General features: G+C 39.1%; 1 protein-coding gene across 1 annotated transcript; it reads right to left on the bottom strand.

Moving 5' to 3' along the window:
- Positions 1 to 953: 953 nt before the first annotated feature.
- On the bottom strand, positions 954 to 13696 carry LOC104964790 (rho GTPase-activating protein 17-like). Its single transcript, XM_010793660.1, has 10 exons — positions 13311 to 13696; positions 9017 to 9056; positions 4600 to 4704; positions 4136 to 4212; positions 3857 to 3968; positions 2647 to 2723; positions 2351 to 2453; positions 1881 to 1949; positions 1632 to 1713; positions 954 to 1116 (listed from the first exon to the last, which is right to left on the bottom strand). The coding sequence occupies exons 1-10, from the start codon at positions 13361 to 13363 to the stop codon at positions 983 to 985; spliced, it is 852 nt and encodes a 283-aa protein (XP_010791962.1). The 5' UTR covers positions 13364 to 13696; the 3' UTR covers positions 954 to 982.
- Positions 13697 to 15914: the final 2218 nt, after the last annotated feature.

The raw sequence follows: 15914 nt of genomic DNA, 5'->3' as shown, positions 1-15914 counted from the left end.
AAGGGAGGATACATAGTATATTACTATAATTATGGTTAATTTGAATGTAGGCTACATTTCACCCCAAAACGGAACATAAAAGCAGGACCAGCCATCATACATTGAATTCCTTGACTAACAAGAGAAAGATTCATTCATTTAAATAAATATTTAACCAGAAATGGTCCGGTTCTAAGGGGTTATTCAGTTAAGCCCGATGAGAGGGGATACAGCTGTGCACATGTCATCATTAACAGACGTCGTTTAAAAGTGACGTTTGAGTGAACGAGGACATCCCAATTAATACCTGAGGACTCCTCTGTCCTTGCGTCACCTCTTCGTGTCTCTCGCTCGCATCTTACAGAGGCGGAGCTAAGACGCAAGGAAGGGAAGCGAGTGAGGGAAAGGAGGAGTCGAGGAGGGGTATTGGGATGAGGCTTTGGTCTTTCCGGGACTTGAACTGGTGACCTTCCAGTTGCCAAGCCAAGTCCCTATGGACTTCGCCACCACCGACTGTTTACAATCCTAAAATGTAAGAAGTGAGTCTAGGTTGGTTCAGGAAAGGAGAAGTAAGGCAAACCACGTGTCATTCCACTACATGACTGAGAGTCTAGTTGAATTGTTTAGGGTATCAATAGAGATGCGGCTCTTTCGGGATGACTAGTTAGAAATATAGCAAGAGTTTTGTTTCTGTTAATAGCAACGTGCTCCTTAGGGAGTCTAGTTTATGGTTACATTTGATGAGTGAACATTCTAATGCACAACATATGCCTGCACACACAAATAGGCAGTGCGTATTCCCACAGCCTCAAGGCTAACTTAACTGACCACAAGTTGGCCACATATATTTCCAGACAGTATGTGCCATCACTTCTGAAGAGCATCTCCTTCCAGCTCCAACTGAGTGGAGAGATTAAGGTCTATGTGGAGATATTTATGTTCCAATTATTTTTAAATGTACCTTAATCTTTGCCCTATTTTTCTCCTAAGCTTTCGCCATCACTCATACCTCCTCCTTCATGCCTGTCTCCAGAAGCATCATGACGCAGGCCTCGAGGGGCAGAGCGATCTCACGGCTGCTCCTCTTCAGGTGCTCCTCCAGCAGCGTGCCGAACGCCGGCTTTTCCATCCAGGAATCTAAGCAAGAGGTCAGTGCCTTTTAACTTATCTGAGTGTTGGACAGCATTTCTGTTCTGTGTCTGTCAACAGTTTTACTTTTTCTTAATGATCTCTCCTTTAATCTCTCAGCGTTGCTGTCTCATACATACTTCCCCTGTCTGAAGTCTTTATCATGCATATACCGTATGTTCAAGGTCAACAATGTTCTTTCTTTAAGAGAAAACGAGCCTGGGAAATGAAGTTTCTTCTATAGACATTTACAGAATGTATAGACATTTACACACATTTTCCTCCTCTTTAGCTGGCTGTGTTTTGAATAATTCTATTTGCAATGTCAACCAAGACAGTTGCAACAAGCCATGACAAGCCAGTCTACATTTCTCAACAGCACAGAGCAACTTGTTTATTGTTCAAAATTAAGGACTTCAGCTGCCAGCTCTAAAACCATATGAGGGTTTAATGAATAATGCATGCAAAGCTTATGTGTTTTTCTATTGTTTGCAAATGTAGTAAATGTCTGTTTTTCTGTTCACCTTGCTGTATTTGGATAGTCGGTATCGCTGCCTCCAGAGCTGCCAGAGACCTCCTGTGGTAATCTGCCTGGGCCTCTAATAACTGTTATGTATACAAAAACACAATCACAGGTCAAATAAACAAACCATTGGCATAATATAGTGAAGCAGTCATTCAACAAAGCATACAGTTATAGTGGAATGGACCATATTTGCATCATATTTCCATTTCCGTTCTAGGTCATTTAAACTAAACTGAGGCACACCCACCATGACATAATAGCGTGCGTAATCTCCCTCTTTGGAGGCGAAGTTGTACAAGTCTGCAGAGAGCTGGTCCTGTAGGATGAGAAAGATAGATGTATTTCCATACATGGCAAACTTCATGGCAACCTAAAACCTTCTGCTTTACTTTGGACAGTAACTTTTCATTAAGACACAGATCAACTCCAGATGACAAAGCAATGACCTTTAATTACACGGTCTTAATATTGAGCATAGTGTGTTTGTTCCTATTACAAGGCTGCCTTTGTTTGCCAGTTCATAAGATATGATCCAAACCTGATGAAGAGGCCCTGACTGGAAAGTAAAGCTACTAGATTAAATGTGCCTCTATTAAATACTTTACATGATGCATAATGAAACCTCAGTCTTTGGCAAAGCAGGTTATGAAACAACAGCACAAATCCTATTTTGAGTCATACATAAAACATGGTGCATTATGAAAAGAGAAAAGTTACCTTGCATATTTCTACTTTGTTGAGAGCCTCGTCCATCTCGTCTTTGAGAGAATCGGCTTTAGCTGCCATTGCCTGGTTGTTAGACTTTGTTGCCTGGTACCACCTGGAGCAATAGTAATTATTTAGGCATTGAAGTGCATCAGATAATGACAAAACAAATATATTATACAGCAGTCACTTAAAATGTTTGTTATCCTAAATATGCAAAAGTGTGCAATTCAAGAAAACATGTTAAAGTGATGTTGCTAAATTAGTTATTTTTTCAACCTCTATTTTAAGACTACAGGCCAGTGTACCTCGTCTTGCCAGAGTCATAATCCAGAACCAGCTTGGCAAGTTGTTTCCTCTGTTTTAGTATATTTGGAATCTCGACCTGTGGGAAAAGCAGAGGGGATTATGAGAACAGCATGACCACACATGCACTTGAGTCCAAATTGAGGATAACACCTTTCCTGTGAGAACATTTTGTCAATATGAATCACTGAGAACGGCGATATAACACAAAAAGATGCCAAAGGCCATGTTGAATTTGGCACATTCATGAGACACACGCACTGTGTACGGAGTGTTTCCATCAATAGTAAGTTGGCTTATATGCTAACCAAATGCTAACCCCTTGTGCCTCACTAGGGCCTTTTTAGGCTTTTATTTGTAAATTGTTATGACTGGGTTATGCATTCGGCATACATTTTGTCAAGGGTATGAGTCATTGTCCCCCAATGTATTTTTCAGTTAAAGAAATTGTATAAATTAAGAAAGATGGGACTATATGAAGCAGAATGTGAATAAGTCTATGTACTCTGGTCCTGCATTGCTAAATATTTTTGATGTCTTTGATGTGATGTCTGTTCTTTATTTGCAGGTCCCATTGTTATTGTTGTTGTTATTATTGTTATTATGCGCCGCTTTCCACCTTCTTCTCCAGTAGGACTCAGATGAGGGTGTACTGTTATGTTTGGCTGTGAACATTTTTTTTTTTTATTATGAAGGGCAGACCATCTATTTGTATTTATTTTGTTTTTTTTAGAAAGGGGCAGGTCATATAAGATTGTATTCTTCTCCCTGCTCCTTTTCGCTCAATGGTGGTTGTAGAGACATGTTTTGTTGGCAATTACTGTACATTTGGTTATGCGTACCATGAGCGGGACAAATACAAATGAAATGGTTGTTATTTAGAATAATTATTTAATAAACTACATAAAGTACAGGCACTCTGACACCTTAGAATACAAATGGCCCCATAAACAACCCAATAAAACCACAGTGTTTGATCCCACAGCCATTACATCATAAAAATGCAAGCTCTTTTTCAAAATATTAAAACAGCGGCATTTTGTCAACAAACTGGCATTTTAAAAGGCTAAAATTATGGAAATTATTGAATATTTGGAAGGGATTATCACTACTGAAGTTTGATAAAAAATATAGTTTAGTGAAATTGACAGTGGAAAATGATGCATTAATAAATGGATCACTATAGTATGCAGAGAGGTTCAGTATTTTTACCTCAGCCAGCTGGTTGAGAGGATCCAGGATGTCTTTCTCGATCTGAACTTCATGCTGCATCAGCTCAGTCGCTAATCTGCTCTCAGCCTCTCCACACACATCCATCATCCTGCTGCTCACACACAGGAATGTGTACAAATATTGCTGTTATCAATACTACCCAGTAAAACAATTCACATACTCATACTTTACATTCCTTTTACTTAAAGATCACTTTTAATGTTGATTTTTGGTCATTTAATCAATGGAGTTTATTTTTGGGATAGACAAGCATCTCACCCAATCAGACCGTCGTCTCCAAGCTGACTGCCTCCCTCCTGCATGGCCTGGGACAGTGTTGTCAGGGGCAACTTTTTCTGCAGACAGACCAGCAAACAAAGTTAATTTACTTCAAAAAGTGGTGAGTAAGTGAGGTGATCAAATATTCAAAGTGTTCAGAAAATCTAAGATAAAGTTACAATACAACACTGATTTGTTAGGTTGTGTTTTCTAGTATATGGGTGGTTGATGTAAGTCTGCTGTTCAGTGATAGTGAAGCGGGCAGGAGGCCAGCGCTGAATATTTGTCTCCTGAGTGCCTCTCATATCAATGTGTTGCATAAGAGGAGATGGTATGTGTTCATAACACATGATAGCCAGTCTTTGCTAATACTTAATAATGGAGTCACAGTGATTCACCTTTATTCAATTTCAAAGTTGTGAGTTTTTGTCCTCAAAGTAAAGCTGCAGTTTAGAGAAACTTACATGTCTCTTCTCTGTGTCCGTGCCCGGCTGACCCTGCAAACATGACACCAGCCTCTTGTGTGTGTTGTGCGACACCAAGCGCACCAGCTCCAACCGCCTTTCGATCTGTTAGTACACAAAACTGTTAAGAAAACAGGGGAAAAAAAGACAATCCTACTTTGTGACTTTCCCAAAGCAGCCCGTGAGAAAGCTACAAATCAAAACATTATCAGTTGTACCAGCGCACATCCATGACCAAACTTTCCATCCCGCTCTTGTTGTTGAAAAATGATGGAGGATGTCGGTGCTGTTTGTACAGCTCTGTTCTGCAGCGTGCTGTTACAACAGGCCACACTGACAGCCAGATGGAAGGAATCATGGCAGATAAGTAACAGACTGACGGACTGTGTTCTTAACTGCGAACAGGGAAAGTTTTCTTTGTCTTCTTGACATATGAGGACTCCATGTGAAGATATTATCGGGGTTAACAGATTAATCATTCTGTCGGCAGGCCGGAGGGGACCTGATCTACTGGTTGTTGTACTTTATGATCCGTAAAGTACCATAGGGTGGTTACGCATGTTAAAGCCACTTATCTACAAATCATTTATGCTTTACCTGACCACAGCCCTTTTTCTGGAATGTGATTTAGATTTTGAGATTGATTGTCTACCTTACAGGCAGCCAGCAGTTTATTTCACTTATCCGTCCTCTTAAATACTTAAAAAAACCATGTATTATGTATGGGTCTGTTTTGGCCAATCCAGCAATGTAAAAAAACGTCTATTTAAGTGAATTTATACTATTGTAAAAGATATGAGGATCTAATATTGCCCTGTTAATTGATTAGCAACATTGCCCACAATGGCCAAAAACTAAAATATGTTACTGCTGTAGAGCACTCTATCAAAGTGTCCTAAAATCTAAAAATATTTAGGTTACAAATCAATCCCATAACATCAAAAACCTTGACATTGTTTTGAATTTTTGTAGCACAAAGAAGGCTTCGTTTTGGCATCAAAATGATATCAGAGCGTCCTTGAATCCACCACATGCGAGAGCGCTTAGTTTTATGACCATGTGACAATGACTCGGAAGTCTCAATCAAGGTTACAGTCTCTGCTGTTTTATGTTTTCATACATTACTGAAATGAACTGAAGCCAGCGAGTTCATTGTGAAAATTATAAAATAACTATGGGTTCCTTTGGAAAATGGTCATTAGTAATGTTAAGTATACAACTACTTTATAAAACCTGCTAAAGCACACAATATACCAGTATGATCTTTAAAGCCAATTAACTCTGTAAGCATTGCATGTTACAAATGTTATCACTTCCTCTTCCTGTTTCAGTATAAACATCCAACCCTCTCACATCTAAAAGCCCCTCCTCTACTGTCTAATCCTCATCTTGGTCTCAGTCGTCTTCCTTTACTTTTATCCTCTCTAATTCTCTGTTCACTTCACAGCATGCCAGGCTCTCTCTCTCTCTCACTCACACTTTCCCCCCTCTCCTCCCTTTTCTCTCTCCACCCTCTTTCCTGCAGCTGTTGCTCAATGCCAGACCACAGCTGGATTTGGCTTCTTTGCCTGGATCCAATTGACTCGCTCACAATTCAGTTGATCCCGAGCTCTGATTAATGTATGGAAGTCTAGCTCTTTCTGGCAACGGCTATATTTTATCCAGTCCTCGAAAACTCTTGTGCCAAGAAGGAAAGGAAAAGGCCCGATGGACTTCAGTGCAGGCACAGACTGGATACAATGGGTTATTGCATAGTCTCTGCTGAGTTTTCCATGAGTATACTACAAAAGACCTTAGAAAAACAAGGACCGCTTTCATTTGAAATGTCTCAAAGTTGAACCATCTTTCTCCATGTTGCTTTTTTGAACCCATTAAGTAATGATACGCTAATGAAAAAAACGTTATGACTCATTACCATTTAAACATCCTCACATCTCAAGCGGCGAGCTTTATTAGGCCTCAGGGAGAAACTGAACTATGGAAATAAACACACAGAAACACTCTAAAAAACTAAAGTCAGAGTCGTGGACAGGAAAAGAAAGCAGGAAATCTCCCTGATCATAGGCACAGATGAGCACACATGATCCTTTCGCCTGCTTCTTAAGTTATGGAGCTGTCCAAAGGTTAACAGGACAGTAACTGCCATCTTTTCTTTTTCCAGACAGCAATGAAAAATGTGAACAAAGCGAGCTAAAGACCTCTGACCTGCCACAGCAAAAGAAAAAGTGGAACGTTTAGTGAGTCATGAGGAACTGGGAGGTCGGATAACATTTAGTTTTCTTGCTTGGAGCTACTTTGGCAGAGTGGTTAGCTCGTTGACTGAGGATCTAGCTGGCTGACCTTGTTGGCAGGATGGCTAACTGTATGGCTAGATGATTGTAGAGCAGAAACAGGATATTCGAACAAAAGAGAATAGTTTGACATTTTGGGAAATACACTTACTTTCTCATTCGTCTAGAGTTGGATGAAAACATTTGTATCCCTCTCATGGCAGTAAATATGAAGCTAAAGCCAACAGCAGGTTAGCTTAGCTTGGAAACAGCAAGCCTAGCCCTGTTTGAAGGTGAACAAATCTGCATCTCAGGGCCTCTAGCGCCTTAGCATCTTTTTCTTTTCTCATAGTCCAGCACATCACCCTCTTTAAAACCACAACGTTACAATTCTACATCTTGTTGTTTGTGCTGATTAAACAAAACAGATATAACATAATCATTAGCTAGCAGTTTCCCCCTGTCTTTGTGCTAACCTAAGCTAACCAATTCCTGGCTCCTGTAACATATTTAGCATAAAGACATGAGTGGTATTGATTTGTTCATCGTACTTGACGTAAGACTAAGCATATTTCCCAAAATGACTAATTCTTCCATCGACAGATCGACCCAGTGTTCTTAAAGATAACAAAAATGAACTGTGTATTTGTAGGCTAAGCTCACTTGTCGGTAAACTGCTTTACATACAGTATCAGATATGAAAATGTTCCAGTAAGCACAACAGAACATTGTGTTTCCTAAGTTTTAAGTAATTTAATACTGATCAATGGGACCATTTCCAGCCTCAACTGTATGAGAATCTCCTTAGCTCCCACCGAGGCAAGACATGTCCAGGCAAGACAAATGCCTTAGCCAATGCAGAAGACTATGGAAAAAGCAGGAAAAAGACTACTACCACTCCATGGAAATCCGTGTCAAATTTCAAGTTGGACGGTACAGAGAAAGGGGTGTGGGAGCATGTTGGGGAGAGGGAAAGGAAAAACTATAATTTTCCCTGCTTAGGTTTGGAGAGATTAAAAACTTTCCCTGCTAGTGGGATTGATTTTAAATGTCAATAATGATTTGTCAGTCTACGAAACAGTAAGCTACACTTTTTGACAACATGTCTGTAATCAGTTTGCAGATTCTGACTTGAAGCTTGAGCTGTTAGGCCCAAAAGACATCCAAGCCACTTCCACTATGCTGACCGCTTGACAGTCACATTCCTCACCGAGAGTTGCAGCTAAAGGAATGTCTAACGCAGCACAAAGCTCCTGTCGCTCATGACGAGGACCAAAGACGAGAGAACGCATTCTCTGAAAGGGCTGGGTCGGTCTGTGCGGTGCTCTTTTGGGACAATCGTGTAAACATACATTACTTAATTGAACTATACTGCTGTTAAGGCTGTCTGTCGTGATTACAGTAAAATATTGAGCTTCTTTAGCTTATTCAATAAAAAAAGTAGTGAGTTTGCTCACAACCAAGTGTTTGTGCTGAGTGTTGCTGTGTGTGTAAACCACACAGGGTTCATAGTTCACTTCTACACGTCATAAAACTTCCATGACTTCACCTTCACTCTTCCTTTCACAAAAGCTTCTTTCTACATTCAACAACCTCTGTTTTTCAGTCTCTCCTGTTTTTCTTCACACACTTTTCCTAGCAGTGATCCCACAGTTTCACTAGTAAGAATCCTCCCATCCCCCAACATACACAAACACACACGCACAAACACACACGCACGCATAGAACGTACATCCACTATGATTTCAAGATAACAGAACATTGCCAGGGTTCGCCTTGAGTGGAAAACCGTGAGGCACTTTTGCTTCAGTGGCAAACCCCTGAGCTGGCGAGGCATTCCTGAAGGTTTTATGCCGGCAGTTGTACTCCAAGACTGCAGAGAAACTTGGCCTTAACATGCTCAGGAATGATGACTTTAGCAGAGCCTGTGAGTAGAACTAGTGAGTCCTTTAATTACCCATGCATTTGACTGATTCTAAAAACACGAGATACACTAGAATGGTAAATGTTGCTTTTCAGTTGTATTTTACAATATGAGGCAACTGTTTGTTCCTAGAATACAGTCAACACTTTAACATGAGATACAGTTTGTGTCTAAAGAGCCCCCTGAGAGTTGATTTTAAAGAGAAGAAAGATGTCATATTTACATGTAGGAGGTCATCACTCAGCACCTCAGTTTTCTCAGCCCTGTTGAGGGAAACACAAACAAGGAAAAGATCAAACACTGACAACAAGAAATAAAAAGAAATAAAACACAGGCATTGAAAAACACACCCTCGACATACAGAGATAAGACAGAAAACCATGAACCCCCAAACAATGTAATGCAATCCCAGAAGAGACACATCTGTCTGTGGTAATGAATTTGAACTAAATGCTCAAAGAATATATAAACCGGTATTTACATTACATTACATTTCATTTCATTTAGCTGACGCTTTTATCCAAAGCCACTTACAATTACAGGGACATTCTCCCTGGAGTAGCTAAGGACTAAGTGCCTTACTCAAGGGCACACAAGTGGTGGTGTTCCTGGCGGGATTTGAACTCACAACCTTCCGATCTTCAGCCCAGCTCACTCATTTAAAAATGTCTCACTCACACACTTCCCACTTTCTTTTAAATAGACCACGAGAACTGTATTTTAATTTAGCAAGACATTACTTGCTCTTCAAACTCAGAGATCAACAGATGGCATAGACACCATCAAACTAAAGCAGAAGACTATTTATGGCCCAACCTGTCTGCAGTTAGTGCCTACAGCAAATTATAAAATCAACAAGATAATGTTGTCACACAGTAGACCTGCCTATGTGAAATACTGGGTACCATTTATGCACACATACTCAACATGTTTTCACGGATTCCTCTACCCTGTCCGAACACACACTTCCTCTTGTGTCATTGGTACCTTGTTTATTATGGCAACAGGAGAAGGTGTGTGTAGTTGTGTGGAGAAGGGTTGCCAAGTGGCATGTTGAGGTTTGAAACACACTGCAAATTGTAGCAGAGTCTGCAGAAAACAGGATAGTGACATCACTTTGTAACGTTGATCAAACGCTAAAAAATAACCTCTGAAATAAAATGTGCTTCTTTATGTGACTTCAAACTTTTAAAACATATTTTACGTTTTTCATTTTCTCGCTGAGCTAGTGAGACCAGCAAACAAGCAAATCGTTCATCCTGTCGATATCCAACAAATGCATTGACCTCCGATGTATAACCTCTACACACACAGACATCCCTGAAGACTTCTCCCCTTCCTTTACCAGAGCAGGCCCACGGTATAGATTTAAATCTCACAGGGATCAATTAACCCTCTCCCAGACAGGAGCTAATACTGCTATAAATGACACCCTACGTATTCAGGCTTACCTCACTATGACTTAAACACAATTGGAAAATGCCTTTGGCTTCAGTCTGCAGAAAGGAGCTTGTACCATAACTACAAATCTTCTTTTCGACTGGTCACAGACTCTTATACATATTTTCCATTATGTATGATCATTGATTTTCTTTTTTTGGCACACAGTATAAGTTCTTGTATTCATACTGAGGATACACTTTTGGTGCACAAAGTGTAAAAGTGCCAGTTTTCCTTGGTCCTCTATGATAGTAAATATAAATTATTTGGGTTTTTGACTGTTGTTTATACAATGCAAGACATTTAAAGACGTCACATTTGGTTCTAAGATATTTTGATGGGTATTTTCTCCTTTTGCTGACATAATCTGGATCAAATGATTAAAAAGAACATCTATGGATTTATAGATAATGGAAATAGTAGTGTTTGCATCAAATGCCTGGTAAGATTCCTAATCCTCCATACAGTTTTATTTGATCAGAAACGTTACAAATTCACATATTGTTACGTCAACAGTTCATGTGTACTACATGCTATATGTGATTGAATGATATAGGACCTGCAGCAGAGAACCTACACTTATCCACTCGATCACATTACACATGCTTTACTGGATTTCTACAGCAATCTTTAGATTCCTATCAATACTGAATCAGCATTGATTTGACTGGAGTGCAGTTTAGCTCTAGCTGGCAGCTATTGTTCTAAGAATAGACTCCCACAATGCTGTAGCCCAGACCTTAAAAGAAAACTTGGAGCAAAAAACACAAAAAGGCATAAAGAGTAGAAATGGTAACTGTGTGATCATTAACTTTAAATTACTGATGAGAAATCTAATCGAACAGAAAGAATAGAAAATAGTAAAAACGTGTCTGTGTTCAAGTATTATGAGTTTTGTTGAAAGTGTTCTGTGTGAGCTTATCTCGCCAAAGTCTCCAGAGGTATGCAGGAATTCACAAACCCTGCTACCCTGCAAGCTTGAACCACAGTGCAACAACTACATGTAAATCAAACTGCTTCCTCTTTTATAAAAACACCCCTCTGTGGCTGTGTGACGTCCCCAGCCCTCTGCTGTGTCCCCATCAACAAGCGTGGAAATGCTTACTCCACAAAAACACTCAGTGCCAGGCCCTTCCTGTGCAAAACACACAACCATGTTATCACATATTGTCATGGGGTCCACAAATTCACTGTTTTTTTTAATTAAAAGTGGAATAATCCTAGTGCTTTTGTGGCAATCAATCTAAAAGTCTGTTATTGCTTGTATGTGTTGGATGGTATTCTGTATCTGTTTGCCCTAACAGATAGAAAACGGTGTATCAAGGGAAGGGTTGTTGTTGTTGAGAATAGACACCACTGAAGCCCGATGGATTTAGAAACATTCATAATGATGTGACTTTCTAATTTTCTTTATTTTAGTCATGTACAGCAGCAACAACAACGTGTCTATTAATTGAGTAGGCGATCAACAGAAAAACATATCGCAATCATTTTCATAACGGATAAATCAATTGTTCTTTAAGTAAACCCTTTTATCCCAGAGCCCTAATCACAAATAAAAAGTGTCTCATAAGTCTTAACTAAAGTCCTAAATCTAATGAACTGATTATATTTGGGTTTGGGACAATTTGTCAGACAAAATAAGATTTTTGAAAATGTAATTCTAGGATCTGGTAAGTTGTGATTGGCATTTTTTCGTCTATTTGAACTAAGAAAAACACATGTTTAGACATTAGACACACTGATTTGACCTAGCAGTTAATTGCACTGATCACTGACCTCATAGTTTGACTCAACCCGCCTTTAACAACACTGCTAATCTCAACCATTTATTCATATAACACTATAACTTACTTGAGTCACGCAGAGCTTCAAATGGCATTCAGTGGGTGTGTGTGTGTTTCTGCCTCTAAGTAACCAGTCTGTTATTATGCTGACTTGAGTTTATGGCTCTTACACAACATATGGAGGAATGCATGTGAGGACTCCTAGGCAAATGGCTACAGGACTATTGGTTAGAAGCTCATTTTGAAGGCATCATCTGTAGTTACCATTAATGCAGTAATAACAAGAGACTATGGCATCAGTGGTGGCTGCTGATAGAGAACAGGGCAGGAAACCCCTGTGGGGACGAAGATGAAGGGGGAGAGGAGGAGATGGTATGTGTGTGGGTGTGGATGTCAATTAACAACCAGTGTCACCACACTTCAGGAAGTATGTGTGTGTGTGCACACCCTTGCCTACAGAAATAACAGTAACTGAAGATGGTAATATGACATCAGAAGTCAAAAGATGACACGGATAGATAGGAATACATTTTAAATAGTGTCATTAATCTATCTTAATAGGACTCAAACAATTGATCAACTTAAGAAAAATGAAAAGGGAACTGTTTAGATAATCAATTATTGGTTTTAATTATTCTAGCAAGCACACAATTGCCAAAAATACCCTTTAATATACCATCTTAACTGAAAGCATTTTATTTTCTTAGCTGTATTTTATTATAGTATTAACACATAATATGAAAGTATGTTATTTTAAAATGTACGATTATGTGTTTTAATGTTCTGGTCAAAGAAAACAAGGCATTTAAAGAGGTCATCTTTGACTTAAAGAATGTATGATGGGCATTTCTTCTACTTTTTTAGGGTTAAATTGTGACTGACTTTTTAACTAGACACACTAGTCCCCACATGGATAGAATGAGAATATAAAGCCTTTAATATATACTTTATTGAACAAAATCTGGATAACAATCCACATTTTGAAGAGTCTTGTATTGTTCATGGTATTGTTAAATAAATCAAAGTTCATGTGATCTGTGGGGGGGCAGGTTTAGTTTATTTTTGACATTATTCACCTGCAAACGAATGCTGTATTCTCCTAAAACTCAACAACCTACCCAGGTATTTATTACGCAAAAACGTAGTCCAGCCCTTCCGACACCAAGGGAGACGTATGAAGAACAACACTGAATGTTGAACAACCTTAAGAAGTAACAGAGTTTGCCTGCCAGAATAAACATGTATGACATCAAGTTGCAAACAACCCTTGTTGTTGAAACAATCTCTCACCTTCCCACAGTCTGGTTGGCGAGTTGCCTCATGCGATTAAACTGTTTCTTCATGTTTCTCCTCCTCTGTGTCTCCTGCTCGTATGTAAAAGTCACTGTTGTCGATCATCTAGCGCTGATCCAAAAGTTGCGCTACGTCGCAGCCATTGTGGCAGAAAGGGCTGCGCTCGGATCACTTTAACGCACCACAGCTGGATGCCTTTTCCTGATTAAACCCGGTGTCATTGGCCGTAGAAAGAAACGCCGAAAAGTCAGTTGAAACAGTCACTTCAAAGCTTTCTAGATCCACATTGCCACGATTTTCCGGCTTCCTTTTAAGCTGACTGGTTTGTCCGCAACCAGTGCGGTAGGAAGGAAGGAGGAAGTGCCTTTACTTCCCTACTGTAAGCTGCACAGCCCCATGGTGACATGTGATACCTTTACAAGAAAAGGGAAAAAAAGCCTTGACTCAGCTATTGGTCTCTCATGGTCGTGGCAAAGTCATTTTCGTTTTAGTTGGCTATAGAAAGTGGTTTTCTATAGAAAATCGTATCATAGTGTTACGGTCTGCTGGATATTTAAAAATAAACTGCTGAATTTATTGGGTGAAATTGGAGAGGCTTGAATTACACAGACTAAACTTTACCAACAAAGATAAATTGCAAAAACGGACCAAAGGCTTTAAATGGCATTTATAGCACTGATCCACGGTCAGTCAGTTTAATGTGTTTCTCTCATAGGCTTTGCTTAGAGACACATGATAGGCACTCTGCTGCCCCCCTGTGGCTATTGCTCTGTAACGACAGGCTCTATCTGGAAATATAATTTATATAATATCATTGGAGAATAATTAAACTCTAATGGTTATTATTATCGGAATAAAACACGTTCAAAAAATATCCCTAGTAGTATCTAAACATACAGATAATATTGGTTTTTATCATATATCCTATTTTTGCACCAACCCAAATTCAATAGCGATTTGATTTTTTTTTCAAGTCAGTTTCCCTGCATTAAAAGTAATGGTGAATACCATTTATGGACCTTTAAGTTGAGTTTGGTTGAGTATATGATATTCTAGCCAATAATAGCTAACATGTTTGTTATTAAGACATAGGGCAAACCTTTGTCTTATCTGCCGTAAAGAGGGTATATAACAAGGGTCAACATTGTAAAGGCGTTCCTGTCTGTGTACCATAATGCCGTGGGACCTATGAACTGTTTGTCATGAGACTAATAGTGATAGCCTATATGATCCCAATAAATGGAGGTAAATGTGAGAAAAGAGGGCATTTTTGAAACTTGGTCAAGGAACTTTAACCCTGGCTTGTTGATGTTAAAGAACAACTATTGGCACCATTTAACATCTGTCAAGTAATGTGAGGCTTGATTTGTTCCTGTTTTAGTTGGTAGCTAATCCTTGTTTAGCTATTACATTTTTCTTTCACATTTTACTTAGTAGGGCTGCTTTGAAAATCTTGCCACTGATAGCAGTTAATGATTGTAAAGGGATTTGCACTCTTGTATCCATGCTTTTCAAATGATAGAATGAGATGTGCCGCTCCAAAAAAGGTTGAAATTCAATGTTAATGTGCTTCTCGTTAAGAGGCTCTTTCAAATGATTTTTGCTCAGGAGATGCTGATCTTCTGGTAATGGTGCATCGACCAAAACATGCACCTCTTTTTAAGCAGTGTGTGACATTTATTCATAGATAAAATTTACTTTTTTGGTCCTCAAGAAGGACACATAACAAAACATTTTTTTATACAAAAAGGCCTAAAACATAGACAAGCACACTCAGAATGGATTTCTTGTACATTAAGAGGAGTTTACTTATTCAAAGCATGTGTGTGGCTGTTGGGAAATAATGTATGCTCTAACAGGACATGGGACGTCCTGCTTCCAGAGGGAAGTTGGCCCAAGTGCTTTATCTTGGCTGTGTGAGATTGTGAGGGCTTTGCGGGTCAGGTGTATGACAATCATTTGCATCTTAAGAGCCTTGTTTACTTTATCTGTTGGTGCGCAGGAAACTTTTCTGAGATAAACAAACGTTTCTATTCACAAGCTTCTGTAGGTGTATAGTATAAAAATAAACCCAAAGGCTCTTGAGGAGTGGTGGATCTCAACCCATGTGCAGACATGTTTCCATAAGCAAACCTTCAAATATTTGTATAGGCCTACATCCATTCCTTTACATCAAAAGAATATTTAGTATGAAAACAGCAAATAATTGAAAATGACTATCCACTCATGTGTTTTCTGCCACTGATCTGTTAGGCCGTGTATGCTGTGTTAGCAGTCTGTGTGCAAACTCTGCACCATCTTCTCCATTCTTTCATTTCATCTGTTTTCTCTTTATGGGAAATGATTCATTAGTAAGTGGAATCTTTTGGAGCCTGACATTATACAGTTTAACTTAAGAAGTGACCTTAAGAAATCTTTATTCAAATATAAATAATGAGTCACAGGCTTTACTCTTGGGTAAACATGTATCAAGTTATCTAGCTTGCAGTTGTATCTGTTTTTGTCTAAAGCCCTAATGTATCTGGAAAAAGAATTGTGCTTAATCTATAACAAGAAGTTTTCTGCATGGTTTGCCATGGACACTAATGTGTTCGGCTTTGA

The sequence above is a fragment of the Notothenia coriiceps genome, unplaced genomic scaffold (assembly GCF_000735185.1).
Source record: "Notothenia coriiceps isolate Sejong01 unplaced genomic scaffold, NC01 NC01_scaffold00037244, whole genome shotgun sequence".
Classification (NCBI taxonomy): domain Eukaryota; kingdom Metazoa; phylum Chordata; class Actinopteri; order Perciformes; family Nototheniidae; genus Notothenia; species Notothenia coriiceps.
This window is presented reverse-complemented; position numbering and strand designations above follow the sequence as displayed.